This window comes from Hoplias malabaricus, chromosome 8 (genome assembly GCF_029633855.1).
Source record: "Hoplias malabaricus isolate fHopMal1 chromosome 8, fHopMal1.hap1, whole genome shotgun sequence".
Lineage (NCBI taxonomy): Eukaryota > Metazoa > Chordata > Actinopteri > Characiformes > Erythrinidae > Hoplias > Hoplias malabaricus.
The window spans coordinates 10,330,907-10,344,479 of NC_089807.1; the positions used below are offsets into that span (position 1 = coordinate 10,330,907).

The following is a 13,573-nucleotide window of genomic DNA, read 5'->3' on the forward strand; positions in this document are numbered from 1 at the left end:
CCCAAGTCCTGGACGTGTTCTTGCTAATATATGTGATCGCACATAAGGATGTGTGCTCTCTAATATAACAGAAAAATAATATAATAATGTACAATTCCTCAAGGAGGAAGTCTGTGTTAGCCTTAATGTTTGAGAGGGGCCTAGCATGTGGGTGGTGTCAGAATTAATAAAAATTGGTTTTGTCTGGTTACACAGAGTCCCCATAGCATACACTTATGTTCTGTTTATGAACAAAATGTTAAAAAGACGTCTTTTGAAAAAATGACATTTAGGGGACATAAAGCAACCAGAACATATCATTCCAATAGTTTATTTAGCGTGATACTTTCAATATTCTGTCCTAGCTTTGTTAATTCGTTACTACATATTTAATATTCCACTGCCATGTCTTATTAACGTCCCACGCCTCCAGTTATTTTGAGGATACATGACCAGCAGGCCTCTGTGTTACTGCGCACTTCTCTGAGATTGTGTGATGCGACTGAAACAGCGCGTGTGCTCGGAGTCCCCGCCTCGGTCGCTCTGATTCGGGGGTTATTCGGGATCACATGACATTCGCCCAATCCCAGCGCGCGTGGCGGGTTTGCCTGAATACGGGTGGGCAAACACCACCCCCTCACGTCCTTCTGAAACCCAGCACCGTTTCCCTGTGCCCCCGTTATCTAGTCTCTCACTGCCCCGAGCACCTGTCAGCGCGGATCATCCCGCGTCACGGAGCTCGCGCGGAGGGCGTTATAGAAGAAAAGCGGCCGTGATTTTTGCGCATTATTTATAAAACTATGGCGTGTCAGAAGAAGAAACACGGGCTCGCGGAGGTCAAGGCGCTGGAGAACCTTCTGGACACGTGCAAATTAGATTTAAACCCTGTCGACGAGGTCTGGCCCGGGTTATACATCAGCAACGTGTAAGTGTTATTAACTGCAAACAGTCTGTTAGTGCACCAACAGCCAGGGCATATACTCCAGAATACTCTCTATAATAGTGTCAGTATACATACATCCAATTTATATTAGTCACATAGATGTAGGCAACACAAGAATGTAGATGTACATAGACGCTAATGTGACAAGCTTAATCCACATAAAGAAAGGTAAAATAATAGTGTTGGATTTAGCCCACATACCGCTCATATGTAATATCTAACTTTACTTCACGTAAAGATGGTAGTGGGACAGGTGATGATACAACTGTACTGTTAATTTGCATGTTACTAGGTTAAATAATAAAGCTAATAATGTTTTATCAGCTGATGTTGGTAGGATCTGTAACAATAATACAGACGATTATGTTAAGCGTCATCGTGTAAGGGTAAATAGCTATTGCTAAAAATAATATTAATCTATCTACTGAAATCAAAGTTATTTACCTTTGTATGACATACAATTTAGGTTTTATGAATAAATGAACTAAAAGCAGTGTGATATAAAGCCATAGATGAGGTAAAACACTCCTGATTGAGGGGAAATGTCTTTCTACTTTCTCTCCAGAGCAATCGCTCAGAATAAAACTGCTTTGAAGAAACTGGGCATCACTCACATTCTCAATGCTGCCCATTTGAAGCAGGGCAGCATCGGAGACCAGAGCTACTACGGTGAGGAGTTTGTTTACTACGGCATCCCAGCAGAGGACTCTTCAAGGTTTGACCTCAGCGTTCACTTCAAGCCTGCAAGTGATTTCATTCACAAAACCTTGAAGAAGAAAAACGGTGAGCACCACAAAATGTCTTTAACATTCACAACTGATGAGTCCAGAATCCGAAACATTTTTGGGAATGTTTTTAAGGAAGACTGGATATTACTTTTACCTTAAATGTACAGCTTTAAATCATTGTGATGCTTCACTGACCTGTTATGGTGAGAATAGAGCCTCTGACTTTCTACTCCAGGGAAGAGTGTAGGGAACCACACCCCCCCCACACACACACACACTTCGACCACGCTCCCCATTGATTCACGACAGTGTTGTAAAAGTGAAATACACTCAGCAAATGTAGGGGGAGCCCAGGAGCAAAGATAACAAATTTGACCTAGTTTTGCTTTAATGGCCATAATCAGCTGTCATCCACCACTCTATTTATCTTTATATGTTTTAAGTAAACTCAGTTAAAACATCCAGAGATATTAAGGACACATTGATGTAAGTTAAATGTAATTAAATCTTATAAAACCTTATCTGCTACCTTTAATTCTGAAGACATCAAATCCACATTAGTTTTATTGCTCTTTAATTCTGGTCTCCAAAACACAGTTACTGCAATCGAGCACAAGACACATATTGTTAAACAAGACCTCTTTTTTTCCCCCACAGGGAAGGTGCTTGTGCACTGCATCATGGGAGTGAGCCGCTCAGCTACTCTGGTCCTGGCCTACCTCATGTTACGCCATCGACTCACTCTCCGCAGTGCCATCCAGAAGGTCATACGGAGGAGAGCTATTTATCCTAACAGGAACTTTCTGTCCCTTCTGCTTGAGCTGGACACACAGCTGCAGAGAAAACGAATGCTGTGTCCAATTCTCTGACAGCACAGTGCTGTCATGAACACTGACCAGTCTGGTGCTGTGACAAGAATCTAGTCACTGTTTACATCATTTATAAACAAATCATGGTCCATTTTGAAGAAGAAAAGGCTCATTGACATGTCAAGGAATCCATTTTAAATTAAAATATATTTGTTATTGATGGATCTTAAATATGTTTTAAATTCCTTTGCTTTTCTTTGTAAAAGAAACAAGCTTCCACTTGGGCAAACATTTCGAATCGAGGATCTAAAGGGAAATACACAGCAGGTTTTGGCAACAGACGCGTTATTGCATTCCAGGTCTGGAGGGCCAGTGTTGAGCACAGTTGGTGATTTTCCTATTCAAACACATTCTTTCCAAACCTGTTGTTAACAGATGAGCTAAACCAGGTTTGTTTAAATAATAGAGTTAATCAGCGAACTGTGCGGGACACTGGCCCTTAAGGAACTGTTCATCCTTGGACTATAGACAGCAACAGACTGAATGGTTCTCTGCTTCAAAGAACAGAGACGTGACTAGTGCAGAGGCCGACTAGGCCTTCCTGTTAACGAGTTATTTTTACTTTTCAGTAGTCAGGGAAGAATATGCAGTGTTTGTCAGCTGAGCTGCAGCACCCAGCTTTCAGCAGAAACAGAGGGTAAAATGTGTTGGGGAGTCGTCTGATGCAGGAGCGAACACTATTGATTTGGTATTATTAAATCTTTGAAATGTAAACCAGTGAAAGGTGTGGTTTGATGTGAAATGTTACAGAAGGTTACAGAGTCATACCATTTACAGTTGTGGTGGAGATAGGAACCGGGGGTTCTAATGTATAAGATAAATATAGCCATTTACTTTACAATCCCAAACTCTCAGTGAGCCTTCATGTTCTTCCTGTGATTGGTCATGATTGTTGATAACAACATAAACATAGTAGCACATCTAAAAACAAGGATTTCTTTTGCTACTATTTTGCATGAATGGCCCTCTTGGTTATTATCATAAAACACAGATATCAGGTTATTGATTTAGGTTTTATGTATTTGGAACCATTTCATTTGACACTTTTCACCACCACGTTGCACAAAACTGACTCGAAGTTTCTTAGACTTTTCACATAAAACTACACTAAACGGCTACTCAGCTTTTCATTGTTTAATTAGACGTATTTAATAGCTGCTATTTCCTGTTTCATTTCGATCTTCATATATTATACATTAGGGTACGTATTTATCTTTGTCTTTATTCTGATTATTCAGTTCAACTAATGTATGAAATGTTCTGTTAAAGAAGACATACAAATTACTTGTCCTTAGGGATGCAACGTTACTGCATCTGTAACTCTCAACAAGTAGCTGTGATATTTCACTCTAATGTTGTTCCGGGTTGATGTAGTCCCAAGTTCTACATTTTATAAATGTTTATGTATTGGCATTATAAACTCCTGTCTCTCTACTTGTCTTTAATGCTATAGCCATGATGTTACCTGGGAAACGATTCATTTGTTAAAACCTTTTAGCTAAAAACAACGTGTTCTTCTAAATGACAGAATATTTCAGAAAATGATTTATTTACTCAGTGGTTATGTTCCTATTTTGAGATGTGCAGTGTTGTACCCAGACTTTATATTACATTACCTGTACAGTAATTAGCCTCTTTGCTTTGTTTTTAATATTTGCACTTGTGTGTGTGTGTGTACATAATGTTGGTGTGCCTGAAAAAAATGATGCATTTATACATGTTCAAACTGCAGTGTTTAATAATAATTAATAAAATGAGGTGCCTCCAAGAAGTCTAGCAGATTAAAATACGATAAAGGGGATACAGAGAGTTATATTAGACATAATTGTGTTGTTTTACTTTTTCATCTGTTACTTCTTAAGGAGTAAAATGATTGCCTCTTTATATAACAACAAGCCAAGGTAATGAACATTGTTTACACAGTCTGAGACGGAATCTAAATTTGCCAAATAAAGTCGCCTTGTGAGAAAAACCATTCAGGGTCTTTTGTGAAATGTTGTAGTTGAGATTAAACTATGGGCCTTTCATATTTCTGTAATCCTCGAGCTGGAGTGCTTTGTTACATAACAGCAGTGCATTAAAAGTCAATTAGAACTGGAGGTGGAACCGAGTGCAGTATACAGCGAACAGACAGACTCATCTGTTGTTGGATTCATGCTGTTTGCAAAAATGATCCTTGTGAGAAAGAAACGGTTTCAAGCAGGGTCGATAATGAAATTAGCTCTTCCTGTTGTAGACTGTGAGTCCAATTGGGGCTGTATCACCAGGCCTACAGTAATCCCCAGGAGAAATATGTGCCCTAATGCGGTTTTATGATCCGCTCCCCTGAGGAGTCTAATCCCCGGTCTGATGACACACTGGGAAGTCTCAGTGTGCTGGAGTCTTGTAGCAGAAATGAATACTCTGTTAAGCTGTATTTGCATACCAAACCGTGAATTACATGCAGGCTGCTAAGTGCCAAACAATGATTCAAAGTGAGTACCTTCAACTTGAAAAGCCTTGATGTAATTTATCAAAAGAATGAAGGTAATATAAAATATTCTACTGTCTCCAAACCTCCATAGTTCAGTCTTGAACTCTGTATGCAATTTTTTTGGACTGTGGGAGGAAACCGGAGCACCCGGAGGAAACCTACGCGAACACAGGGAGAACACAGCACACTCCTCACAGACAGTCACCCAGAGCGGGACTCAAACCCACAACCTCCAGGTCCCTGGAGCTGTGTGACTGCGACACCATGCTTCCTATATATATATATATATATATATATATATATATATATATATATATGTGTGTATATATATATTGTGGTGGGTCGGGAGCCTACTCTGAATTTTTAAGCACAAGGCAGGAACACACCCTGGAGGGGGCGCCAGTCCCCACACATTCACTCACACCTACGGACACTTTTGAGTCACCAATCCACCTACCAACGTGTGTTTTTGGACTGTGGGAGGAAACCGGAGCACCCGGAGAAAACCCACGCGGACACGGGGAGAACACACCAACTCCTCACAGACAGTCACCCGGAGCGGGAATCGAACCCACAACCTCCAGGTCCCTGGAGCTGTGTGACTGCGACACTACCTGCCGCCCCTTCTAAAAATTTAACATTGTAATGCTAATGCTATGGCCTTTCTGTATAAATGTGTCCAGCAGAGGGCAGTGCTACATTATAAACAAGCAGAGAGAAGAATCTGCCCAGGATTTTTGTCATCTAAGGTAGCAACCAGGGGGCTTTTTTTTTGCATATGATCCTACACTGTATTCCCTTCATTCTGATGAAGGGCAGTGTACTTCAGTTAAATGTCATTTGGAGAGGACATTTTAATGCAGAAGGAATTCATGTGAAATGGAGTGTTTGACTCTGTGAGAAAGGTGTGTTACGCTGCTGAGCTATGACTGCATTCAGAATCTGTGTGTAACTGTGTGTGTGTGTTTGACACCATCCCGCTGTGTTTCTGGAGCATGATGTGGTAATATTAGGCTGTATGAGCTGTCAGAAGACACAGGCCAATTTCCCCTGGCCTGCTCCATCCTGCAGTGTCCCTGAGAGCTCCACCTGCAGCTGCACAGCCGGAGGAAGCCAGAGCCTCACAGCAATCCCCCAGATACACATCTCCTTCAGGGAACATTCAATTATGGCACAGCTTTGCTTCCTGATTAGTTGTTTGCCATGCACCCGGAGCTATTAAATCACGGGAGCAGTAGCAAACAGAAAAGTGAGCAAGAAAGAGTAGTGGCAAATATCAGGGACATGGGCATCAACATGGACATATTTTGTCCCTTGGACTGGACCGGAGAGTAGAAGACATATGTACACACGGCATCCACTGTCCTTCTCCTCATGGTCATGCATTTGAATTGTACTGAAACTGACTGAATTTCGAATGAGATTTTTATCACTGTTTATTTGAGCTATAGATAGCATTCCCATAAGTTTTGAAGATCTAAGTTACACTGTCCAAAATACTGTCACTTTAAAGGTACATACTCTGTACCTTTAATTAGTGAACATAGTTGTTCCTTATTCTATTATAATTGTATACTTTAAAATTGTGTTGATTTCTTTGGGACTCTTTTTTAATTTTACACACTTCTAAAATTAAAATTAGGAATATGTACCTTTAGTGGACTTTAAAACCACTGTTGTACCTTTAAAAGTACATTTACACTGTCTGTACCTTTAATGACCAATATTGTACCGCTAACATACCTTTTTTCTGAGAGTGTATAAGACACTGTTTTCAATCTACACGCACACACACACACACACACACACATACATGTTTAGTAATAGTATCTACAATAAATAAAAAGGACAATGTGTGTAGACACAAGGCAAGTGTTCCTAGTCCTGAGATCTCTCTGTGTATACAGCTAATATTGTCTCAAGTACAAGTTGCTCTGCTGCCATCTGCTGATGCTAAACGGTTTGGAAATCATATCTGAAGGGTGTAAGTGAGTGTGTAAATTAAATTATAGGTACACTTATCATCCAGCATCACAATAAGTGAAACATAAAGGTTTACTGTGAGTTTCTGTATAATCACTGCTTTGATGTTCTAGTCTATACACATTGGCCTCCTGTACGTGGCCTGAACTCTAATAAGTAAAAAACTTAAGGCAGCTACTGTGCATACGATTATTACACGGTGAGAGCAATTGTTTCATGTATCACATTACAGTAAGTGCAGATCCTGAACAGAAACAGGTTCATGTGGCTTTCGCACCCAGGCTGTTAATTCCCTTTTATTGACTTCATAAAGCTGTAATTACTATGGGTCTTAAAGCCTATTTCACTAGCAGACGGGGAAGCTCTTAGTTAGGGACTTTTCCTCAGCACACTTAAGCAGGTGAGAAGCCCGGCTGGAAATGGCAGAAATGTATTTGTGAGTTCATATTACCATGTATAATAACACAGGCCCAAAATAAAAGCACATAAAGAACTGAGTAGCTTCTAACACCTTCCACACAAACACTCACACAGCACAAGAGGGAGGAGCTGTGACTAGCACTGGCAGTTTGCAAGTAAGACAAGTTCTACCAACATTTTTTGACTTTTGCAGGCACTAAGCAGGGGCAGTATTTGCATAAGGCAATGACAAACAGCCCCCTAGGGCCCCCATGAAAATAAATATACACGTATTGTACGCGTTGGTGTTAAATAAGATATATATTTTATAGGCATTCCACATACTAAGTCTCCCCCAATTACAAAAGCACATGGGAGTTTCCTCAAAGATATGTAAAGCCTGAAAATACATCTTTTCCAACTGTCACTAACACATAATTAACAACTCAACACCTTTAGAAGACAACATTAACTGCTAGTTTTGTTACAGCAGTGCAGCATGGGCATGTAAAGAGGGAGGAAGAGAAAAAAAATTGTCACTACACTCTGTGTGGCAAGAGTTTTTTTATCTGTGTCATCTGAGGTCAACAGTTTTAGAGGAAGGTCTGGACACTCAAACCTAGAAAACATTAGACGTGGAGTCTTTGATAACATTATTATGTACACTGAACGATCACTGGATTTTTGGAATTAAGTTGTCAGTAACTCCTAATGTCTGCAGTGACACCACTGTGGCTGTGATGTGTTTGTGTGTGTTGCACTGGTACGGCTGGATCAGACACAGCAGTGCTGCTAGTTTTTAAAGCCCTCAATGTCACTGCTGGACTGAGACTAGTCCACCAACCAAAAATATCCAGCCACGCTCCACTTATGAAGGACTTGAAGATGACCAATTGTGATGGCAAACACATGTTGTAGTAACAGATGAGCTACAGTCTCCTACTTTACACCTACAAGGTGGACCGACAGAGCCAAGGTTTTAATTACTGATGTCATCTAAACTGTGCATGTTGTGATCTGAAGCAAAACCCATGAATCCGCATTAAAGATGATCGCATGCTCAGGTTTGAGAGTTAAAACTATACAGTTAATAACTAGAATAGAATATTTGCACAATATATGACTGCTAATAGCACCTCATTATGATGTGTTTTTAGCCTGCTAAATGTGAGTGTGACTGAGTGAGTAAGTGATTGAGTGAGTGAGTGAGTTATGTAGAAAGTTTTAAAAAGCCTCAACATCAGCTGCCCTACTGTTTGCAAACACAAAACACAACCACCACTAAGTGAGGTCATATAGAACGAGAGAGAGACTTTTGATTTCTAAAAGCATAAACAGGCTGCCCGCTAAGAGCTGGAAGGGGCTTTTATAGCCAAGGAGGTTTATAATTATACACCATTTAAAAAAGGAAACAGCCTCTAGAGACATATCTGTGGACTGACTGTCGACAACGTCCCTGACCAAGGAGACCATAGCAGCCGATCTGAGCACGAGGGAAAAGAGAAGCGGGCTGTAAAATGTAAGTTCATTGATGTGCAAGGGAATATTTGAGCTCCAGAAAAACATTTAGAGAGGCAATAGCTAGTGTGAAATGCTTGTAGCTGTGGTATTACACTTCAGGTTTTCCTCTCCACACACAAGCTGTAAACACGAGCTGAAATGATCATGTGCCACAGCAGTCAATGAATCCTGAGTGAGGTGAACCTTCCAAAAAAACCTCCTCTATTCACTTTGATGCTGTGGAGAGGCCAGTGTCACCACACTCTCAGCCTCTTAGCAACAGGCACATTTCACAAACCCTGGCCTCAGGTGGGCTTAACAGCGCCGTTAGCTCGGCTCAAATAAAGACGGATGGAGAACGTGTCTTAGCGGAATATCAAGCATGTTAGCAACACAACAGCAGGCCAAAATAGAGTAATGCATTTTGTGCTGTTACTCAGCCAATAACTCACGCTGCCATAAGGTGCAATAAACCTTCCCGAGTGTTATCATCACCAACCAGCAAAAACTGCTTTATCACAGTGAATTTAACTTGCATATCGTGTACACATGCATGTTCAGTCTCTAGCCATTAACATTAACAAGACTTGAACATTTAATGACATATAAATCAATTTTCTATGTGTATTAATACTCCAGGATGTCTCTTAAGGAGCTGTGTGCCTATGAAACTCCATCCGTTGCTGAACTGGTGGAATTCCTGCTGGCTGACAGGCGCCCCACCGGACATGTCAACCAAGTGTGGCCCAATGTATATATTGGCAATGAGTACGTACCCGGCAGCAGGCCGAGCATTCATAGGGCAAACGCATAGAGAAACAGGTTAAGCACACAGCTGAATATACAGCACATAAAACTAGGAGCTTGAAGCTTTGCACACACATTTGTATGGACAAGCTGGAGCTTCAGGTTCAACTACACTGAAAGGATCGCTTATACATTTTATAAATCGAATCTCTAACGGTCACCTCTATAGCACATAGCTGATGGACTGTAATGCTGACACAGTCTATATTTTAAAATAGAACAGAAAAACATTTAATTCTATACACAAACCATATGAACAAATGTTCACAGAAACCTCTTCTAGTGAGGGGTAGTCTATAGTGGGTCCAACTGTGCATGCAGGAATGTCCATTTAAAAGCATTAAATACATAGAATTGGACACTGTAAGGCAGCCACACATGAGTCTTACAAAATGGCCAATGCCAATACCATCATGGGTCTGTGGTGTAGTCAAACTGTATTCTCTGGAGTGATGAAGCCCTAATCCAGGATGAAATGGAGTGGTGTTTGTGATCCAGAGCCAGTTCACACCTGACCTCACTACTGTTTATATGATTGAATGCAATGTAACCAATGTATTTTCAGGCCCAGAACAAGAACCAACTCCATTTTACTCTTTAAAATGCTTAACAACTTTGACCATATAATACTTAATTTAATACTTTTAATAGAAAATAATAACTGCTATTATTAAAAACATAGACCTTACACTGAAAAACTCTTTGTATATGTTTCCAGAGTTGCTGCACGTGATAAGCCGATGTTGTACCATATGGGGATTACCCACATTGTGAACGCTGCCAGTGGACCTCCTCATGTAAACACAGGACCACGCTTCTACAGAGACATGGCTGTAGACTATTATGGGGTGGAAGCAGATGATTCCACTGACTTCCTTATAAGTGTTTTCTTCTACCCAACGGCAAGGTTCATACACGCTGCACTGGCCCAAAAAGGCAGGTTAAACAGTTACTTATGTTTTCACTGTTATTATATAACATTGTCATAGATTCACTTCACAATCTGTCTATCTGTTGGTGCAGTGTAGTGTGTAATACAAGGGTTCACTCCATACTACATGGGACAGAAGAAAATTTTTTTATCTAAGCACTGGCCCATCACCTGGAGATTATATATTTGAGTCCATGTGATGCCTACGCCCTACGAATTTGAGAGACCTAGAGAGTGCAATTACCATCATTCTCTGAGTGATAACCCCCTCACCCTCACCACTGGCCATGGTGTTAGCTAGAGCAAGCACCTGTCAAGCTGATGTAACAGGTCTGGACAGTTTGCGTTCTTTTGTATGTATTAAAGTATTCAGAGGTTTTGCAGAAGAACACCAGTAATTGGGGAAAATTTGGCAAAAAGCTGGGGATTAACATGTAATATAAAAACGTGCAATTGGGCAAGACTTTCACATCATATTAGTCTGTTTCTGTAAGTTGGTTTGTAACTTCTGTAACTTAGAATTGTTAAATGATAAGTCTCCTAAATATTAAGTTATGTTTTTTTGGAAATCATCTACAGCAAGAAATGCTGAGGTCAACCACTTCACACTGTAGACTACAAGCCACATGTCCTTCGCTGTGGACAGTTTGTTTCTGGTATTTCAGGGAAGGTGTTTGTGCACTGCCTGATGGGTGTCAGCCGCTCAGCGACGCTGGTCTTGGCTTACCTCATGATCTGTGAAAATCTGACGTTATTGGAGGCAGCCAGAGAGGTTCGGCAGCACAGAGACATCTGCCCCAACAACGGATTCCTTAATCAGCTCCGTCACCTTGACATGAGCCTCGTCCGGGAACGGAAACGAAAACTGGAGGCTTACAAATGGTAAAGGAAAACTCAGTAGAAATGTGGACAAAGTCCTTTTCTAAAGTCTGTGCCCTCAGGCTCTGGAACCTCTTGTGTTTTCGTCTCAGACCTGTCAGGCCAGATTTCATTTACTAATATCCCTTTCATGACAGTAGCGTAGTGGATATCAGAGAGGCAATTGAAGGCTTTGCCCATAAATAGTTATTAACTTCCAAAGGGCAGCAGGGTTGCAAAATAAATGGCAGTTTTTTAATTCTTTCCAGATGGCATGTGCTTTGAACTTGTTCCAAAAGGAGCCCATGAGCATGTGTTGTTTTTTGGAACTCTTGTGAAGTGAGATGGTTGTGGCCTGCTCTTTTTCATATGAAGGTGAAGCAGGAGAAATGCATGGCTGGATGTCCTAAAGGCCTGAACCCCTGCAGAGACACTCTAATGGGTGTCATATGCTCTAATATGTTTACAGGCTCTACAGAAACCTTTCGTGATCCACTGGGTTTTGCCATGAACTGGCTAACTGCTTGTTTTCCTCAAAACAAATCTCTCCCTCTCAGTGAATATACAGATAAAACACACAGATTGATAAAACAGGTTTGAACAGCATTAAACAGCATTAAATAATTAAAGGTGACGTTCACCAGTGTATTAAAATAAAAAAAACACTTTTTATAAAATTCAGAAGAGGTTTCCTCACCATTTGCTAACTCTCCAATCCAGTTGCATCCTGGAAACCAATCGAATGTGTTTAAAAACCTCCAGTGTCTATAAATAAGTAAAAAAACAGTAAATAACGCCTCCGGCGTTATGCTAGGCTTTCTCACTCTTTCTCTGCTCATGGCAGAGGCATCTGGAGCATTTTTAGACATCGGAGAACTCCAAATGTTGAAACGCATAAACCGAAATGAGGATGTTGCTCAATTCCTGCTGCATAGGTGGGTAATGTTGACTTTTTTTGATGTTTTCGATCATTTAAGGTGGAAATGTTTCCAAACTCAGGAGGTGGCTAACAATATTACTGAGTAACAGATGAGTTTCTGTGGTAATTCAAACAGTGAATTAATTTAGCCACCTACAAAACAACAGTCTGTTTCTGCCCTCAAACACACTGTTCTACCTTAAAAGATGCTTAGCTTCTGAATGTAAACAACCAGAGAGAACTGTGTTTATCCACAATTGTAGACAGTTCCTTTAAGATCATATTTTTAACTCTAGAATTATGCAATACCTCCTTAAGGAATTGCATTTTTAATACATTTGAAATAGTTCTACAAGTCATGGCATCTTTATCCAATATTTTGGCCAAACCTAGTTTTGTTAATTTTCTAATTGCACACAAGACAGTGCTTCCTCTGGTGGGAACTAACCTAAATAGGAGTTTCTGCAAATTACACTGCACAATTTCTTTACATTTTCTGAATCTGACATATTTGAAAACTGATCCATAAAATGTGACATTTTATGTTTTATTTTAAATATATTAGATTAACTAAATTATTGTGTATTAAAACATGCAGAAACATGTTCCATGTAAAAGATGGTTTAATAAGGAATGTTATTTAGAAGAAAATGCACCAGACACAGTAAAAGGGCACTCTCTATCTGACCTGCGGTGTCTACCGCACACAAACTACTTGCCCTCCAGAGCAGTCAGTCAGATTCAGCATAGGATGGATGAATGAGTAATGCCTAAGGCAAGTGGGAGTAAAGGGGAGGTATTTATATTATTATACTGTATATATATATTATTCCTTGTGCCTTTTTAGAATCAGGCAAAAATTATTATATCTTGACTGAAGATTATAAGTGTTTAAAATGCTACTTAATATGACAAAGGACATAAACAAAACAAAGCCTTTTTATTTCAGGTTAATGGTAAAATATAAACATAACTAGAATAATATTAAATAGATTTATAATACTCTTATAACAATCTGATCATGAAAACGCAGTCATTTAAGACTTTCAGTTTGGCTAGAGACGAGTTTTTGCAGGTGCTAAGTTGTGGCTGGAGGCTTCAGTGTTTCTCTTCCTCTTCTGCCTTCTCTGTAGATGTGTGAAATAGAAGCCTGACATATTTGACCACAGACTTTCAAGATGAGT

General features: G+C 40.1%; 2 protein-coding genes across 2 annotated transcripts; both read left to right on the forward strand.

Moving 5' to 3' along the window:
- The first annotated feature begins 657 nt into the window (after window positions 1-657).
- On the forward strand, window positions 658-4,473 carry zgc:153981 (dual specificity protein phosphatase family protein). The gene is made up of 3 exons (XM_066679480.1): window positions 658-904; window positions 1,488-1,705; window positions 2,308-4,473. The coding sequence occupies exons 1-3, from the start codon at window positions 780-782 to the stop codon at window positions 2,517-2,519; spliced, it is 555 nt and encodes a 184-aa protein (XP_066535577.1). The 5' UTR covers window positions 658-779; the 3' UTR covers window positions 2,520-4,473.
- A 5,041-nt stretch (window positions 4,474-9,514) lies between these two features.
- Window positions 9,515-11,498, forward strand: LOC136705563 (dual specificity protein phosphatase 13B-like). Its single transcript, XM_066679200.1, has 3 exons — window positions 9,515-9,642; window positions 10,400-10,617; window positions 11,278-11,498. The coding sequence occupies exons 1-3, from the start codon at window positions 9,515-9,517 to the stop codon at window positions 11,496-11,498; spliced, it is 567 nt and encodes a 188-aa protein (XP_066535297.1).
- Window positions 11,499-13,573: the final 2,075 nt, after the last annotated feature.